This window comes from Alosa pseudoharengus, unplaced genomic scaffold (genome assembly GCF_046254945.1).
Source record: "Alosa pseudoharengus isolate Yale_2024_CS ecotype anadromous, Long Island Sound unplaced genomic scaffold, YU_APseudo_1.1 YU_APseudo_1.1_scf_15, whole genome shotgun sequence".
NCBI lineage: Eukaryota > Metazoa > Chordata > Actinopteri > Clupeiformes > Clupeidae > Alosa > Alosa pseudoharengus.
In genome coordinates, this window is record NW_027468620.1 from 29,280,897 (window position 1) to 29,299,106 (window position 18,210).

Below are 18,210 nucleotides of genomic sequence, written 5' to 3' on the forward strand. Positions count from 1 at the left end.
GTGTGTGTGAGCATGTGCGTGTGTGTGTGTGTGTGTGTGTGTGTGTGTGTGAGCGTGTGTGTGTGAGCGTGTGTGTGTGAGCATGTGTGCGTGTGTGTGTGTGTGTGTGTGTGTGTGTGTGTGTGTGTGTGTGTGTGTGTGTGAGCGTGTGTGTGTGAGCATGTGTGCGTGTGTGTGTGTGTGTGTGTGTGTGTGTGTGTGTGCGTGCGTGTGTGTGTGTGTGAGCGGAGAGGCTACCTGATGAAGCTGTGGGGGCTGGTGGTGGGGGTGGTCTGTTTGGAAGAGGGGGTGAGCGTGCCCTCGTCCTGCTCGCTCAGGGTGTCGATGGCGGAGTGGTTGTCCGGCGTGGTGGCTCCGCTGCCCTGCGGCGTTTGCTGCGTGCTGATGGGCTCCAGCCGAGAGCTGTGGTCAACGCAAAGCAGTTTTAGTACAGAACACACCGGGCTGGTACACACAACAGGACTTGTGCTTTTCCTCTCTGTGTAACAGATTGAAAGAGCTGTGGGTTGTTGTGTTTATACCAATCTCTCTCTAGTTTATATATTTGTTACATTTTACCAAACATATAGGTCCTGGGCCCTGTAACTCGAAGCACACGTTAGCTGCTCGTAGACCTTACGCATTACGTAATGCTATTGTAAAAAGATGTGCGTGTAACTCAAATGCTTCGCAAGTCTACGTGTAACGTAACTTAAGACAAAAATGAAGACTGCCTCAGACCACACGTAAGTGAACAGCCTAGGATAGCCTACCTATGACTGTCGCTTGCACTCATGCCAGCCCTTGTCTTGCATTATCTACATCTCTGTTATTTTAGCAAGAATTCGTTTCCTGCCATTGATTGTCGTGTCTTGCGTGCTCCTCATCGCCCAGCTATTTAAAGTGTTTACTTTCGTTTCGTCAGCTTGATAATTTCATTATCCTCAGCCGTAAATTTAGGCTTTCTCGTTGCGTTCAAAGCAGCTGAAGAGACAGTGTTAGCCAAATTCAAACATCACTGTCAGGGGGAAACGGACGCTAATTCCCTAGTTATCACAACATTTCCATTGTTCATCTTTCGAGTTACAGTTTAAGTTCCGTGCATCTTACGTGTGACTTTCGACAAGTTTCATTTACACCCGGATCGCTATGATTTACGAGGTCGTAAGCCATGCGTACACGTACTGTACATTTACGTTTGATTTTCGAGTTACAGGGCCCTGGACATCAAAGGTGTCCTAAAACATAAGGGTTTGAGCGTGCGGCACCTGGAGCGGGAGTGGTTGCCCAGCTGGTGCATGTGTGGGTTGTACTGGGCCATGATGGTGATGGTGTCGCACTGCTGGCCGATGATGAGACGAGCCTGCTGCTCCGTGGCATTGCGCAGGTTTATGCCGTTATACTGCAGGGGGACGAGGAGGAGGAGCAGGAGGAGGAGGAGGAGAAGAGGAGGAGGAGGAGGAGGAGGAGGAGAAGAGGACATTAAAGTTAATCACTCAACAGACCACACCTTTCACTTGGTCAGTCAAGCGGGTTTGTTAACAGAGGGTGTTTACATCGCTGCATGGTTGAAACGGAGCACCAGACAGTTGACCTGCCCGTTGTCCCCAGAGGCTATAGGGTTAAAGTGTCCGTGTCTGGTGACACTGTGGACAGGCTCAGTGGACACACTGACAGCCACGCTGCCGTCACTCACCTCCAAGAGCTGGTCCCCGTACTCCAGCCCGGCCTGGTGCGCGATGCTGCCGCCCGTCACCTTGGAGACAAAGATGCCGCCGTTGTCGCCGCCGACGATGGAGATGCCCAGGGGCTCGGCGCCCTTGTGCACGATGACGTTGCGCGGCTCCTCCAGGTACGGCCTTCAGGCGGGGACAAAAAGAGCAAGGTGAGTGAGCGCACTGCCCAGGACCCCGTCACCACTCGACTGAGTGTCTGTGCATCGCGACCACAGAGCGCAGACATCAGAGAGAGAGAAGCCAGGCGCCCTCATGCCACATACTGAGCACTACGGAGACAAGGCCTCTGGTGTGCAGCCCACTCAGGTCCACGCCTGATCTCACACACACACACACACACACAGGGAAAGCAACAGGTATACGGGCGCTATACCATCTTAAGAGCAGCACTCAACACAACACAGGGGACGAGGTTCAGACACATGTGCATGGACAGAGAGCCTCAGACATGTGAGTTCAGCAACAACACACACACACGCACACGCACATGCGTCAGGCACTTAGTCAAGATCATCCATAAAAGCCAATATTTATACACACACACACAAGCAGACATTAGCCATAACCGTGTTCAATACAAAAACCTCAAAAGTGAGATCTGCAGGGTCTTGTACTACAAACAAGACAATGTTAGCGGCACATAGTTTTATTTCCTTATAGATGGTTTTAGACATAGCCACTATAAATGCCACCTGCACATAGTGAGTAGTTATATAACTGACATACGTATCATATCCACAACTAATATCCATACATCCTGGACAGACTGAATGACTTTTTTCAGTTGATGCAAAATCTACGAGCAGATAAGAGGAGTGGGACAGAACTCCATCAATCATAATGTAGTTATGGAGTAAAGTGATAAGCCCATCTCAGATAAAGTAGAAAATCCACCACACCACATTTGCAGGATTAACAGTCATGTTTCCCATTTTAACAGAAAAGTACTACAACAACACTAAATAAATCATTATAATAATTTGTGGTGATTTCCAGACTTCCATAGCTTCAAGACACAACTAAAAGTAGGTATATTTACTGCTGAATGTGCATGTCTTCATATGAAGACTAAGCAATTAAGAGCTCAAAATCTGCATATTGTAACCAAGAATCGCTTTTTTGCTTGATTATCAAGAATTTGGAAAGCCAGTGGCATGGAATGAACCTCTAGCAAAGCACTTCTCCCCCTCTACCTCCCCCCCCCCCACAGGCCACCCTCCCCCTCTACCCCACCCCCCCACAGGCCACGCTCCCTATCTGTGTACGACAGCAGAGAGCAGACAGCAGACAGGAACCAACCTCAGGCTCCTGAGAGAAGAGAACCTCGGCCTTGCAGCCAGAGGGATTCTCAGAAAGGAGCGGTTACGGTACAGATATCTGAAAGATTCAGGAGAGAGAGGTGGGAGGAAGAGAGGGGAAAGAGACAGAACAGCATTTCATTTAGTGTGGGACAGACTCCAGGGACTTGAGAAATAACAAAAAACAAAAAGCAGAACAAACATGTAAAAAAGACTGAGACACAAAGTTTTGGATGGGAGCACAGCGAGAAGATGGTGGAGAGAATGCTGCAGAGGGAGAAGTGACGCACATGGCCCACTTCAAAATCTCTCTCTGCGCAATGTCCCCAAATCAATTTCAAGCATGAACATTTAAAAGAGGACAGAAAAAACAGAGGGAGATAAAATTGCGTTTGCATCTAATCTGATCACTTTTAAGAGCTCCGGGAGTTTTTCTCCCCGCTGAGCCTAAGCGCGCAGAGGTGTCTAAATGGAGCGGCTGAGATGGGTGCCGTTGCCTGGCAACCAGGGGGAATGGTGGGTTGTGGGCTGTTGGCGCCCAGGGGGGGGGCTCAGCACGGCGCCTCTCTCCTCACCGGTCTTTGCGGCGCTCCACCACGGGCACGGGACTGACGGAGATGCGGGGCAGCGTGGAGATGGAGCCCTGCGATTGGCTGCTGGCGAAGGACGACGTCTCCAGGTTGAGGGGGGACAGCGGCGGCGTGATCAGGCTGGGACTGCTGCACTCCGAGTGGGACAGGGAGCCTGGGGAAGAGCACCACATCTTCACTCATAGCACCACCAATCACACCATCCCACAGTGGCAGTGGCACTCACCGAATGGCAATATTTATACACACACACACAAGCAGAAATTAGCCATAACCGTGTTCAATACAAAAACCTCAGAAGTGAGATCTGCAGGGTCTTGTACTACAAACAAGACAATGTTAGCGGCAGGTAGTTTTATTTCCTTATAGATGGTTTTAGACATAGCCACTATAAATGCCACCTGCACATAGTGAGTAGTTATATAACTGACAATGTATCATATCCACAACTAATATATCCATACATCCTGGACAGACTGAATTACTTTTTTCAGTTGATGCAAAATCTACGAGCAGATAAGAGGAGTGGGACAGAACTTCATCCATCATCAATCACACCATCCCAAAGTAGCAGTGGCACTCAGCGAATGGCTTGTGATGCCAAAAGCTAGCCACTACTGCTGCACATACCTCTGTCTGATCCCAGCATGGAGCGGGGGTATCTGGGTGTGGATGGGATCTTTATCCTCTCATTGCGATACTGGACATTATTTGATGAACCTGAAAAACAGTAATTGTATAAGCTAATTTGCTATATTCCGATGTTTTTCTCTTTCCTTGCTGTCTCTGTGGCATACACTAATAGCAAGACCACATTTTGAAGATTAAGATGATCAAGGCCACTCGGATACTAACAGCTCCAGAGAATGATTATTTTACCTAATCTTATTTATCTATTACTTGTAAAAGATCTAAAGCTCTAGGGTTATCTGGGCATGTACAGCTTCACCACATTGCAGATTGGACCTAGTCTGAAATTGTTTGCTAAAAAGGAAAACATTTTTTAACTAAAATTATGAATTCTGAATATTTAAATAGATCTGGGGCCTGTACTACGAAGCGGGGTTTCTGGCTTATCTGGGTAACTTCGAGAGTAACTTGATCACGTGTGGCGTAACTTCCCGATTAACCCGTACTATGAAAGGTGGATAGGTTTTAACCGAGGTATGCTGCCATGGCAATTTACGCTGCATCTCAAACCTGCTCCGACCAGGTTATGTTCTTGGTTAACCCGAGGTTTCCGTTAACCACACCCTTTATAAGTACCACCCCTCCACTAACAATTTCTCCCGAGACATGTCGGCGTACCTGGATGATCCATACGACATTGGAGCGCAAATCGTGAGGGACTCTCTTCGCAGGGCAAGGGGTTTTAGAGACCGCCAGAAAATATATATAGCCTACCCGGACGATATTCTCTATGAAGATATAGATTGTCAGCCGAGGGAATTCGTTATCTTTGTCAGATGATCTAGGAAGACGTCTCATAGCAATGCCCGTACGTGGACATTCATGTATTCAATCGGTGATGCAAGAACACTGTATGTCCTAAAATAAATCGGACATAGGCCTATATGCTGAACATCTGAGCAAGAATAGCCTAAAATAAATCGGACATAGCCTACAGTAGGCCTAATAAATAAAAATCACCATTTTAACAAACTTGTTGAATTGAATGTCATACTGTACCCTGCACATAAAGGCTACACATTTCCACAGCACCAGAATCCGACCGAATGCCTCCCTCAACCCCCTCCATAATCGGCCTTCCACTATTATTTGCGATGGCCAACTCCTCTGCTACTGTAAAACACTCTGGTGCCTTACAGTAGTGTTCAAAGACACCTTTTTCTTGTTAGCTGTAAAACAGAGGCCAAGTGAAGGCTATAAGCATAGGCCTACATGTTTTCATAATTAAGAAATATTAATGCAAGCTATGACTATATAAACCACTATTCTGAATAATGTGTTTGTGTTTCATTTTCACCCGCTGCCATGTGCGTTTGGCAATGGTGTTGCATCTGAAATGTTCACAGGATTAGGCATACACTAAATCAGTCAATGAGGCTACTTAAACATTCAATTATCCTTATTACTGTAATCTATATGCCCACTTCTAAATTGTGTTGCATCTGTAGGCATTTCTATGAACTCAAAATAAGTAATTTAATTATTTCAACTCATTAAATACATTCCGCAAGCTATTAATCCTCCGTATTTGAAGAACATGTGGAAATAAAACTTTACTTTTAGGCATTTAGGATCTGCAATACGTTGCCAACAGCCTTGCCAGCTTGCTTTGTTCACTGCCGACGTATTTGATTTTTGTCGTAGAGTGGGTTTTAATTCCTCATAACTTGTCATAAATAATTGTGCATTCCTCATCCGTAAAATAAGGTGAACGCGTCATCACTGAAAGTGGTGATTTGCGCTGCAACCCGCCCCTTTTATGTGAACGCGCACAAACTCCAATGAGGTTAACCCCGGCTCAACAAATCAACTTCATAATCAACGTCGTAGTACCGATTAACACCACTAAAGATAACCAGGTTTTGTCAACCCCGGTTTAACAAAGTAACCCTGGGTTACATCTGGGTAGGTTAAGCTCTCTTCGTAGTACAGGCCCCTGCTTAAGCATTAAAACAATCACTGGAGATGAACTATGCTCACAGCAGAACTCAGGAAATGAAGAACGAGTTCCAGCTTTATCAGTGACCGCAAGAGGGACCATATGCATGTGTTTGTATGGATGACCTGAGAGTGGACGTGGTACACTGAACATGAGGAGGGATTTGACAAGCTTGACTCTCCATTTGAACATTCATAGCACTAACGCTTACTCCTTCTCTCTCTAACACCCTAAACAATCCTGTGTGTGTGTGTGTGTGTGTGTGTGAGTGAGTGAGTGAGTGAGTGAGTGAGTGAGTGAGTGAGTGAGTGAGTGAGTGAGTGAGTGAGTGAGTGAGTGAGTGAGTGAGTGAGTGAGTGAGTGAGTGAGTGAGTGAGTGAGTGAGTGAGTGAGTGAGTGAGTGAGTGAGTGAGTGAGTGAGTGAGTGAGTGAGTGAGTGAGTGAGAGAGTGTGTGTGTGTATGTGTTTGTATGTATGTGTGTGTGTGTGTGTGTGTGTGTGTGTACTGACCGTGTGTGTGTGTGTGTGTGTGTGTGTGTGTGTGTGTGTGTGTGTGTGTGTGTGTGTGTGTGCGTGCGTACTGACCGTGTGTGTGTGTGTGTGTGTGTGTGTGTACTGACCGTGTATGTGCTGACTGAGGCGGGCAGCGGAGGGCAGGGAGTTGGTGGTGTGGGAGGAGCGGCTGCTGCGGGACGAGGACTCGGAGAGGTCAGTGGCGTGGCTCTGCTTCTGGCTCAGGTCCAGACTCAGGCGCCCTTGGTGCTGGGGACTGCAGGACGGCACACAGGTGAGACTGCAGCGGGTCACAATCAGTCAGCACAGCACAGCACAGCACAGCACTCTCTCACACACACACACACCTTGAGGCTCTGTGTTAGGGTCACAATCAGTCAGCACAGCACAGCACAGCACTCTCTCTCTCACACACACACACACACACACACACACACACACCTTGAGGCTCTGTGTTAGGGTCACAGTCAGCACTGCACAGTTTCTCTGTCACACACACACTCTCTCTCTCTCTCTCTCACACACACACCTCGAGGCTCTGTGTTAGGGTCACATTCAGTCAGCACTGCACAGTTTCTCTCATACACGCACACACTCTCACACACAGACACACAGACACACGGCTCAGTGTCCGTGTCTGGGGGAAAACAGTGCAAATGTGCTCTGGAGCAGAGTGCTGTTGATTTGCACTGCAGCTCCGTTATCTGCGATCTGGCCTGTGAGAGGGGCCAGCTGACACGCTCTGCTTATTGAGTTAGGGGCCGTACATGAGCCATTAAGGCCTCGCAGAAAGCAGCGCATGACGTCAGCACGGCCTGTCGTTATCTTTAAGAAGGGCAAATGAGAGAATCGGTGGCAGAGGAGACACAGAGAGAGAGAGAGAGAGAGAGAAAGAAAGAGAGAACACGATAAATAGAGGGAAAAAGAGAGAGGGAAAGAGAGAGAGAGAGAGAAAGAGAGAAAGAAAGAGAAAAAGAAAGAGAGAGAACACGATAAATAGAGGGAAAAAGAGAGAGAGAGGGAAAGAGAGAGAGAGAGAAAGAAAGAAAGAAAGAGAGAGAACACAATGAATAGATGGAAACAGAGAGGGAAAGAGAGAAAGAAAGAAAGAAAGAAAGAAAGAAAGAAAGAAAGAGAGAAAGAGAGAGAGGGGCAGTGCGTGCACGTCACACCTCCTGACATATTTATAGTGGGGGGAGCGGTGGAGGTAGTGGCGGCGGGCGGGTGGGCGCTACCTGGGGTGTGAGTGCTGCTGATGGCAGATTTGGCTGGCCACTGAAGGACAGTTATTAGTGTGGACCCGGTGACTCCGCACCGTGTAGACCGGATTCCTCATGACTGCCGTTATGGCCGGGCAGGGCGCCAAGCCGCGATGTGCTGAGTCTGGAGGAATAAATCAGAGCGCACAGATAAATCAGGCGGCACCCGAGCCGGCCCAGTCCAATCCAACAAGCCATCAGATGGTTGCAAACACAACCTGCGCCCCATAAGCACTCCTTCAGTCTGTTAAAAGCCATTTCATCATTTCACCTTGCACCTCATCTGCAGCTGCTTTAGCAAATATAACACAGGGGCAGTTTGGAGGCATACTAAAAAGAACTCCACATTTGTACCAGTCACAAACAGATATCCATATGAAACTACAGGAAACAGTTCATATGGATATCTTACATCAAAACAAAAATAAATAGCATGTATGAGATCATGTGCTTATTCTGGTGAGGTTACATTTGAGCAAAAATAACTCTACCTAATTGCACATCATTTATGAATAGTCCCTTTTGCACCTCCATTTGCACCTCCATTATAATCTGATATGTTTGACACACATATCCACACACACAGCTGCTACAAACCACAGATGAGCAAGAGGCTCAGAAAATAGGCTTCCAAATGAGGAATATTCAAATATGGTAAAAAATAGAGCTTCTTTATAAAACAGTGTGTGTGTGTGTGTGTGTGTGTGTCTGTGTGTCGGTGTGTGTGCACACAGGCACACAAGCAGCCTCCAGCAGCACAAAAGACTATCCACAGGGAAGCTACTTGTTTACAAATAAACAAAGGGAAGGTAATCTGCATGCTTTTGTTACCTTCACCAGAGAGAGAACAGAATCCTTTATTTATTTTTAATTCATGACCACCACTGGTACATATGATGTCAAATCAATGACCAACAGGACTGTAACATGACGTATATGATGCATACTGTTGATGCATTTACTTCTGGGCTTTTACTTGGATGATGGCAATATAACCAAATCATGGTAGACTGTTGCAATATAACCAAATCATGGTAGACTGTTGCAATATAACCAAATCATGGTAGACTGTTGCAATATAACCAAATCATGGTAGAATGTTGCAACATAACCAAATCAAGGTAGAATGTTGCAACATAACCAAATCATGGTAGGATGTTGCAATATAATGTGCATACATGATGTTCACAGCCTTGGTGAATTCCATCTAGTTTAGGACCGTTAATGGCCTGTTAAGTGCCACAAGAGTGCAATCAAAGCATCAGGGCGGTCAGTTTAGAAGCAACTCAAATGCATTAAAAGCCTCAACATGCACCAAGAGGCCCATCTAGACCGTAAATCTACTGCCTCTTATTTCATACTTTTCCACATATTCATTATCAGATGGGCAAATTGCTGAAATGTGTTCATGGAGGTCAACTGGACTAGCATATTTCATGGACTCAGTTGACTAATGTTCTACAGTACACTAGTGAAACAACAGACCACATTGGTAGTCCAGATCATTAGAGACCCTGCTGGTGTTCCATTATATCTGCTGTGCACTGGACGATGTTTGATGTTGTGTGGAGATGGCTTATGAAGTTCTCTCACTATATGGTGAATACACCATCAAAAATGCAATTAAACTGTCCCATCTGTGAAGGTTCAAACCAACAGCTTGCAGTGAAGAGTTGTGCACGCGATGCACTGCATGCACTAAATCCTATATGACGCACTTCAGAATGCATCAAATGAGGCGAGGCAAATGGGCCTTTCTGCCAGCATTGACCTGCACATCGCTGTCAAAGCCATCTGTTGACTGGATGGACACTGTATGGGCAAAGTAAAAAGGCGAGAGAGAGAGAGAGAGAGAGAGAGAAAGAGAGGAGATGGAGGGAGGAGTGCTTGAGTTCCTCTCTCTGACTCACTGGGAGGTAGGGTGCCATTGTAGACGGTGGGCACAAAGCCAACGCTGTGCCGGTGCCGGTTGGGTGAAGACCGGAGCATATCCCTCACCTCCACTGAGTGATCATCACAGGAGTATCTCTGCAGAAACACACACACACAAACACACTCAGGAACTCAGCCACAAAGTGGAACACTCACTATTCTGTGCATCATAATACCTTAAATACTATAATTAGACCAAGGACAAATGTATATATTATATATATTGTATATTTTCCGCAGGCCTTAGCACCTGCCTGACTGAGTGAATAAATATCAGCTATTATATAAGTGCAGGAGCTGGACACACTGGAGAAAGAACGGCATCTGCTGCTTAATAGCTCACATAGAGAGCAAGGAGCATGGCTCAGCAGTTTGCACCCAGGCTCAGGGCTGTGGAGCGGAGAGGGGCATCAATCTCTGGCTGAGAGGCTAATTAAAGCAGGCAGGCGGTGAGACCAGGACAGGGAGGGAGGGAGGGAGGGAGGGAGGGATAGAGAGAAAGAGAAGAAGAGAAAGGCGTTGGGGAGTTAGGGGCTCTTTATCGCACCTGAAAGCTGGGGAGGGCGATGGTCTGCGGCGTCATCCTGCGGCGTAGCGCCGGGGCGGATTTGGGCCGCGGCCGCTTGACCTCGGGCTCCTCGCGCCGCGGCCGGCCGATGTCCTCCTCGCAGGACTTGCGGGAGGCGAGGGGCTTGGCCTCGCTGAAGCTGTGCGGGCCGCCGCCGCTGCCGCTGACGCTCAGGCTGAGGCTGAGGCTCCGCTCGTCCGGCTTGGGCTCCGTGATGGTGGAGTCCGAGGCCGAGCTGCCCTGCGGCTTGTGCTTGAACTTGAAGGAGTCCGTGCGGGCGGGCGGCATCGGCGGGAGGGGCGGAGGGTCCAGCTTGGAGGGCTGCGGGGAGTGGGAGGTCAGCTGGGTGGATGCGTTCGGAGGCGGAGGAGGAGGAGGGAGAGGAGGAGGAGGCGGGGAGGACCGGTAGTCCGGCAGCTTGGGGACCGCGGCGTCGGGCGGGCACTTGAAGACGTCGTCGAAGATGGGCCTCCGCTGCTTGGGCGACTTGAAGATGGACAGCTGCGCCGGGGCGTCCGACGACACGGACACGGGCCCGCCCCCGCCGACGCCGCCGCCCGCCACCACCATCTTGGGCCAGGTGCCGCCGCTGTGCTTGCGCTCCAGCGTGGTCTCCACGGTGACGCAGTCGCCGGGGCCGGCGGCGGGCTCCAGGCGGGCATAGCAGCACTCCTGGAAGGCGCTGGGGTAGCGCGGCGGGCCCAGCTCGGAGGACGGCCGCAGCAGCGAGTTGGGGTGCACGGACACGGCGGCCGAGGGGAAGGGCTTGCGCTCCGTGGGGTAGGCCGGCGCCGCCTCGTCCGTCTCGACGCCTCGGGCCTTCCGCCGCTCGGCGCCCACGCTCGCTGCCTCGCCGCTGAAGATGTCCGTCTGCGTGGAGCTGTTGTGCTTGAGGTTGCGGCTGTTGCGCGAGTGCACCTCGGCCATCAGCAGGCGCCCGCTGGACTTCTCCACCTCCCTCAGGCTCTCAAAGATGTTCTGCCCAGAGGAGCTCTGAGGGAAAAACTGAGTTACAGGAGCACGTCATTAGACCAAGGCTCCAGCAGGAATACAACATACTGTACATGTAAACACAGACAGATCAATTCCTTCTGCACTAACACACAAGTATGAAGCTGAGAAATGATGACATGAGACACTTGAGATGAGATGAGACACTGGCACAAACACTGGCCATCAGATGATAGAAAGTGAGATGAAGTGATCCAACCAAACTAATAGAAAGCTCAAAAACTGTCATACATCAAGGACCAAATCTTCACAAAAATGTGCTATTTCTGGTAGGGGGCCTACATAGTGAAATTAACATGAGGAAACACACACAAAGAGACAGAGAGAAAGAGAGAGAGAGAGAGAGAGAGAAAGAGAGAGAAAGAGAGAAAGAAACAGAGAGAGAAATAAGAGAGTGTGGTTCGTTAAAAATTCACCTTCATGAGGGAGAGACTGAGAGAGTCCCTGCAGCTCCTCAGCAAAGCCTCACATTCAGTCAGTGATTTGTTATCTAGTGCGATGCCATTTATCTGGGGAACGGGGAAATGTAGGTCAGAACTTCTCAAAAGAGAGAGAGAAGAGCAAAGAAAAAAAGTATGAGGGGGACTATTCAGGTCCCCAAATTTCCATCACAATAAGCATGAGCAGGAGTTAAAGATGCCAAGACTAGCCTGGAGAAGCAACGCGTGTCCCCCCCCCCCCCCCCCCCCACTGCAACATTCTAAAATAGGTCACCCATCCAATGAACTCTTCACATTTCTACTTTCAGATACAGTCTACATTTCAGCCTGACATTCACAGCACCTGCTATTCCTTTTCATGTCACAGTCACATTGCTTTGAGTTTCCACACATTATGTGTGAGAAGGGAACTAATAATGTCATCAGTTATGATCAGCATCCACAGAAGGCTTTAGAGAACTTGACCCTCTCTGGCGATTAAGATCTGCAAAGACATATGTTCCTCACGTTAGCCATCGAAGAGCAAAGCTATCGCGTATCATACAACTTAACTACAGTAAGCGCTTGCTTTTAAATGTGGCTGGGAGGCATAAATGCCACTCAGCCATTATGAGTAAGGAGCAGGATTAAAATGATAGCGCAGTTGGAGGGCCACAATTAAGTTAAGGTCAGGGCTTAGTGGCAGAGGACTCTTTATCCCTCTTGAAGAAAAGTATATATTGTGCTAAACAGGCGGGATATGTATAACCAACTGCATCTTTGGCTATATATATTTAGTACAGATGCCCAACAGTGAGCGTGGCAAAGTATATATTGTGCTAAACAGGCGGGATATGTATAACTGACTGCATCTCTGGTTATATATATATATATATATATATATATATATATATATATATAGTACAGATGCCCAACAGTGAGCGTGGGAAACTCACAGCTAGAAGTCGGTCTCCTGCAGTGAGCGAGCCCTCGCGGGCAGCTGGGCTCCCTGGCACGATGGTGGTCACGAACACTCCGCCCTCCAGCACGATGCCACAGTCTGGCGGGGAGAGATGGTCAGAGATAAAAAAAATTTTTAAAAAGGTCAGAGATAAAAAATAAAAAAAATCACTGTAGACCGAAGACTAATGACCAGAGCTAAGAGTATGCCCACTCCAGACAGATTAATACAATGAGGCTCGCAGACAGCGGACGGATGGAAAGTGATACCTTTGTGTCCGGTGAGATTTATGTGCACTGGGGTGACCAGCCTTCCGCCCAGGGACTTCCTCCGCCGCACCACCATATTGATGACCCCACCGCCGTTGAGCACGGCTTTGATGACCTGTTTTCTGTCTTTGTTGGTCAGGTCGACGTCATTGATCTTTAGCAGCCAGTCGTTCACCCTAAAGATGACAAGGTACATCTCATGAGCACAAACAAAACAAAGTACACCACAATCATTCAGACATAATGCTGTTTAATTAGGATTAGAGAAGCGACAGGATACCTTAGCCTCCCATCTGCAATACTGCCTTTGTCCACCCTGGTCACAAATATCCCACAATCCCCGGGTACATAGGGATCGTTTACCCCTTCTGCGATGTCAAACCCAAGTGCTTTTAAGTCCATGTCATCCTGCACCCAAATAAAGACCAAAGGCAAATGAGGACACTGCTCTGCGGTGATAGAATATGATCGTTCCGACTAATACATCATCCCTACATTACATTCTGATGTTGATCAAATAAGAGCGAAGACACATCTCTCTTTTCAAATACATTAACCAGAGAGGCTTGATGAAGAATGAGCTACAATGACTTCTTGGCTGTACAAATGGCTATGTATCCAGATCAATTTGCTGGATTTGACAAAAAGTATATGGGATTAGAATAGTGGACGACTTCTATATTTACTATCTTCCTTTGACTCATTCATCTGAATCTGGCTCTTCAGGCACTTGTTAGTGTTGCCATATAAAGTTGCTTAGCAACTAGCATACCCAGGAGACCCCAAGCAGAAGTGTGAAGGCAACATGACAAACGGATATTTACAGGGGTATTTTTACAGTCTCCAGTGGCACTCACCCGGTCCTTCTCAAACTCCACCACCTCCGTCTCCCACTCCAGGGAGTCCGTGTCAATGGCAGAGTCGTGGGAGTTGTGGGCCATCAGCTGGCAGAAACGAGCCTCCTTCTCCAGCTGGCTCTCCATCTTCTCTCTACAAGCGAGTGCACACACATGCCAACATCATTCACATAACACACACAACACATATTTACATCAACAAACTATTGGAAAAATACGCATCGTGAACGGAACGCTTCAGTAACGCTCCTGGTGTAGCTTCCCTGTTAGGGTTTCGGTATACTTAAGAATGTGACGCATGTAGATATTTTGGTGTTAATATCTCCAAATGACACAAATCGACAAAAATCGACAACAAAGAATTGTTATAGGTCTCTTTATTTCTCTGTCCCTTCAAAAGTGTTTATCATCGATAAATTGCTGAAGCATGAAATGAACAAAACTCATTTTATCTTTGGGCCTCAAGTAGTTTTATTCCCAAGGAACAAACCCACTAAAATGTGCTGTACTTAAAGTCTCTTTGGATAAAAGCTTCTGCTGAATGAATAAATAACATGAATGGATTTTACCCTCTTCTGACCCTGAACCAGTGCTTTAAAACTTGCATACACATGCACAGTGAATGTGCACAAACAGTGGGTGGATCACCTCGCTGTGAACTAGGCCTGGAGGGTATCTTTAATCTTTGAGAAAGCCCCACTGCTAGCACACACCCTTGACGCCACCAGGGGGCGTGTGGGTTCACCATTCAGCACTATGGCAAGTGGAGCCAGAGACGACTGTGGCGGTGTAGCCAGGAGCATGGGTGTGTTTTGGGATTACAGATTTAATCTGAACACGCTGACGTGCTGCCAGGAGAAGGTGGCTGGTCCAGCTCCAGCTGCAGCTGATCTCCAGCTCCACAGAGAAGCCCCAGCACACCACAACGACTATGGCCTGGTGGGGTTCATTCAGTAGGAATCGCCGTCTAGCAGTGTACTACCAGAGGAATCAAAACATGGGAGTGGTATTGCAGGCTGTGCTTTTTATGAGATGAAGTGAAAGGTGATAAATCCATGTGATGAAAGTTTAATGCTGGGATACAATTCAACAAGCGAAGGGGAAGATAAAAAGAGAGATAAGAGAGAAAGAGTGGAAGACACACAACACGAGTTCTGACATACTTGAACTCTTTGAGCTCCCTCGAGACATCGTTCTTCTGCTTCCTCATATCATCGAGGTTGCGTAGGGCGTCGGCCAGGTCGCTGACAGCGCGGTCTCGCTCTCTGCGCAGGTTATCACACAGAGTCCTGTAAGCCAGCACAGAAACACTTAAAGGGACAGAATGCAGCAATCCGCCACTTTTCAAGCATGTTTTTATAGACCCTTTCAACAATAAAAACAAAAACAATGCTTGAACATTCTATTTGGTTCCCAATCTACTTCCTCTGCATTAAGATAACATATGGAATGTTAAAACGGAAGCCTTGTGGGGCCAACTATGATGCTGATAATGGAACTCTCTTGAAAGGGTCTGCTGACATCAAAGTTTCCATGGTATACAGTCATGTGAAAGACATAAACACACCAGTCGTAGCATCTAGCCACCGAGGCTTCGCACTATGTCCTACTGTGGTCTGGGTCAGACCACCCGGCAATTTTTTTATTTATTTTTTTTAAAAAGCAACACATCACCATCAACTATATCGCAAAATAAAATGAGGTGGCATGCCATGCTGGTGTTTTCAAGAATTGTGCTGCGTTTTGGTATATAGATGGCTAGATTCTGACCAAATCTCCTTGCTGCTACTTTAACATCAACAGAAGCACTCTCTACAGGCCTGGGGCCATGCCCTGCAAAACTGCTCTCAGGACAGGAACACTCAGTGCCTCAGACACAAGTTCACTGACTAAATTATGACTGAAAAGACACTGCAGTGAACTACTTAGAGGAACAACAAAGAAAAACAATTAATAAATAAATGGCTGCAGTTGCATAAGGCTTTTAGAGTATATATATAGTGCTTTGATCCAAGTGCGCAGTTGTCTACAATGAGGCCTGTGCTGGTTAAGCACTCAGCATCCCCTCCTGGGAAAGTGGACAGAGGTGACCTGAAGCAGCATTTACCGTATGCTCTCTCTCTCGGCCACGATCTTGTCCCTCTCCTGGAAGGCCCAGTCGCGCCGGCACTTGGCCACCTCGGCCTCCTGCACGGCCTCCTTCAGCTCGGCGCTCATGGCCTCGCACTGCTTGCGCAGCATGTCCATCTCCTTGTTGGCGCGCTCCATGTCCAGAGTGGCCGAGTCCTGTTTCTGTTGGGGTCAGACATCAGCTCATCGTGACTGCATGTTCCACTTGGGAAACGTTTAAGGATTTCTGTGTTTTTAATGACAACAAGCATTTGGAAAGTCTTGCTAGTCTATTCCCTTATCCAGGCTCATTTGCTCACTTTATTTCATATGTGGTCTTTGAATAAAACACATTCAATAATTCTTACAGTTTGTAAGATTCTGGCATAGCTGGGACTCGCTCAGAGCACCATCTAGTGGTGGATATGGGCAAGGGGGGAGTTGATGTAGTTGGAGTAGATTTTGGCTGAGGGTTTAAATCTGCTTTGGGGTCACTCCAAGAAAATAATCTAACGGCTGACAGCTTATCAGATTTTAAGAGCGCCTCATGATGTGTGTTTGTGTGTGTTTGTGTGTGTGTGTGTGTGTGTGTCCTTAGCCTGGCAGGTTTACTGCAGAGAGGGAGGACAGGAGGAGGCAGGATGGAGGTGAGGAGGAAGGCGGTGGACGAGAGCCACATGACCATGGGCCCCTGGGGCCACAACAAGAAGGGAGGGACAGATGGCAGCTACCACGGGTCCACTCCGTTTAATCCTGACCTCTGTCTCCAGTTCCCCAGAAAATGGGCTTCACGTCCCCGTGTGAACCACGCAGGCAATAACAAGGCTTCTAATTAATGTCCGAGTCATAAGGCAGGGCTGAGTGTGTGTGCAGCGGCTCGAGGAGGCGAGAGCTTGTTTATCGTAATGGGATTCAGCTTTTCTGGAACTCCTGATGCAGGCAAGTGCTGAATGGTGCGAGAGGGCACTTTTAAGCGCTCGGGAGAGGGATGCTGAGCGTTTCATTTTGAGCGGAAGGCCAAGTGTGGCGAGGCCTGATTTGTGCTCTCGCCCCTGAAGCTGACAGGGTCTGTTCCCCCTCCCTGCTGCTCTCCCTGAGGAGCCATCACAGGGCCTCCCTCTGTCAGTATTCTAGAGGCATGGCGTCCGGAGATGCTTCACTGACTGACTCATTCTGCTCTTCCCAAATCCCTTTACTCCACCATGACTTATTTAAATGAGTCTTATGCCAAAAGGGCAATTTCAAGTTTATTCTGTCGAGTCTCAAGTAATGAACTTTGTGTAGGAACGGTAGGCCTAATTCTGTCTCCTTCAGAGCAAGAGACCCGTTTTGTGCAGTGCCACTGGCCTACAATCACACAACCACTAATGTCCCACTAATGAGCCAGGTGGAGTGCTTCAGTCTCCTCAGAGAGAGTGTGTGTGTGTGTGTGTGTGTGTGTGTGTGTGTGTGTGTGTGTGTGTGTGTGTGTGTGTGTGTGTGTGTGTGTGTGTGGCAGTGTGGTGTGGAGAGGTGCAGGGCCAGGCTGAGCTACCTGTCTGGCCTGGTAGTACTCGCGTAGGAGCTGGTCTCTCTGGATGATGGCCTCTGTGCGCTCCTTGCGCGCCACGTCCCTCTCCTCGCGCACCGTCTCGATGTCCTTGCAGGCCTGGCTCAGCTCCTTCTGGGCCTCCGCCTTGTCCTTCACCTCGTGGCAGTACTTCTCCAGCAGCTCGTTCCGCTCGCAGATAGCGCGGTCCCGATCCACCAGAGACGAGTTCAGCTCCTTACAAAATCATGGGAGAGCGACAAGCACATTTAATATTAGCGATTGTTGCTCTAAAAATCACTGGAATCTATGACTTCACAGAGTTTATTGCTGTTCTGAAATGGTGTCTAAATGTCCCTGGCAAGGCTTCATAAAGTACACACACAGAAAGAAAAATATATTCAATAATTAAACAATATAAATCGCCATTCTCTCGCAAAACAAAGTAGTTCTTCAGCAATAATGGTTGTCAAGCAACAAACAAACAAACAAACACAGCAGCTTAATTTTATTTGGTGCAGTAATGCTGCTTATGGAATGTAGCCACAGGTG

The 18,210-nt window shown here is 48.0% G+C and overlaps 1 protein-coding gene across 4 annotated transcripts in view; it reads right to left on the minus strand.

Annotated features, from left to right (window-relative positions):
- dlg5a (discs, large homolog 5a (Drosophila)) overlaps positions 1–18,210 on the minus strand; it is a 44,466-nt gene that overhangs the window by 8,981 nt on the left and 17,275 nt on the right. For 3 of the 4 annotated variants that reach the window (XM_076286201.1, XM_076286200.1, XM_076286203.1), the window contains 17 exons: positions 17,665–17,895; positions 16,129–16,313; positions 15,185–15,310; positions 14,022–14,154; positions 13,445–13,572; positions 13,165–13,340; positions 12,891–12,994; positions 11,932–12,024; positions 10,484–11,509; positions 9,915–10,032; positions 7,981–8,128; positions 6,853–7,025; positions 4,234–4,323; positions 3,589–3,757; positions 1,676–1,838; positions 1,248–1,381; positions 238–402 (listed from right to left, as the gene is read on the minus strand). In XM_076286201.1, the coding sequence (XP_076142316.1) occupies positions 238–402; positions 1,248–1,381; positions 1,676–1,838; positions 3,589–3,757; positions 4,234–4,323; positions 6,853–7,025; positions 7,981–8,128; positions 9,915–10,032; positions 10,484–11,509; positions 11,932–12,024; positions 12,891–12,994; positions 13,165–13,340; positions 13,445–13,572; positions 14,022–14,154; positions 15,185–15,310; positions 16,129–16,313; positions 17,665–17,895 (3,362 nt within the window). The remainder of the gene's footprint in view (positions 1–237; positions 403–1,247; positions 1,382–1,675; positions 1,839–3,588; positions 3,758–4,233; positions 4,324–6,852; positions 7,026–7,980; positions 8,129–9,914; positions 10,033–10,483; positions 11,510–11,931; positions 12,025–12,890; positions 12,995–13,164; positions 13,341–13,444; positions 13,573–14,021; positions 14,155–15,184; positions 15,311–16,128; positions 16,314–17,664; positions 17,896–18,210) is intronic. The other variant, XM_076286202.1, reaches the window with a different exon arrangement.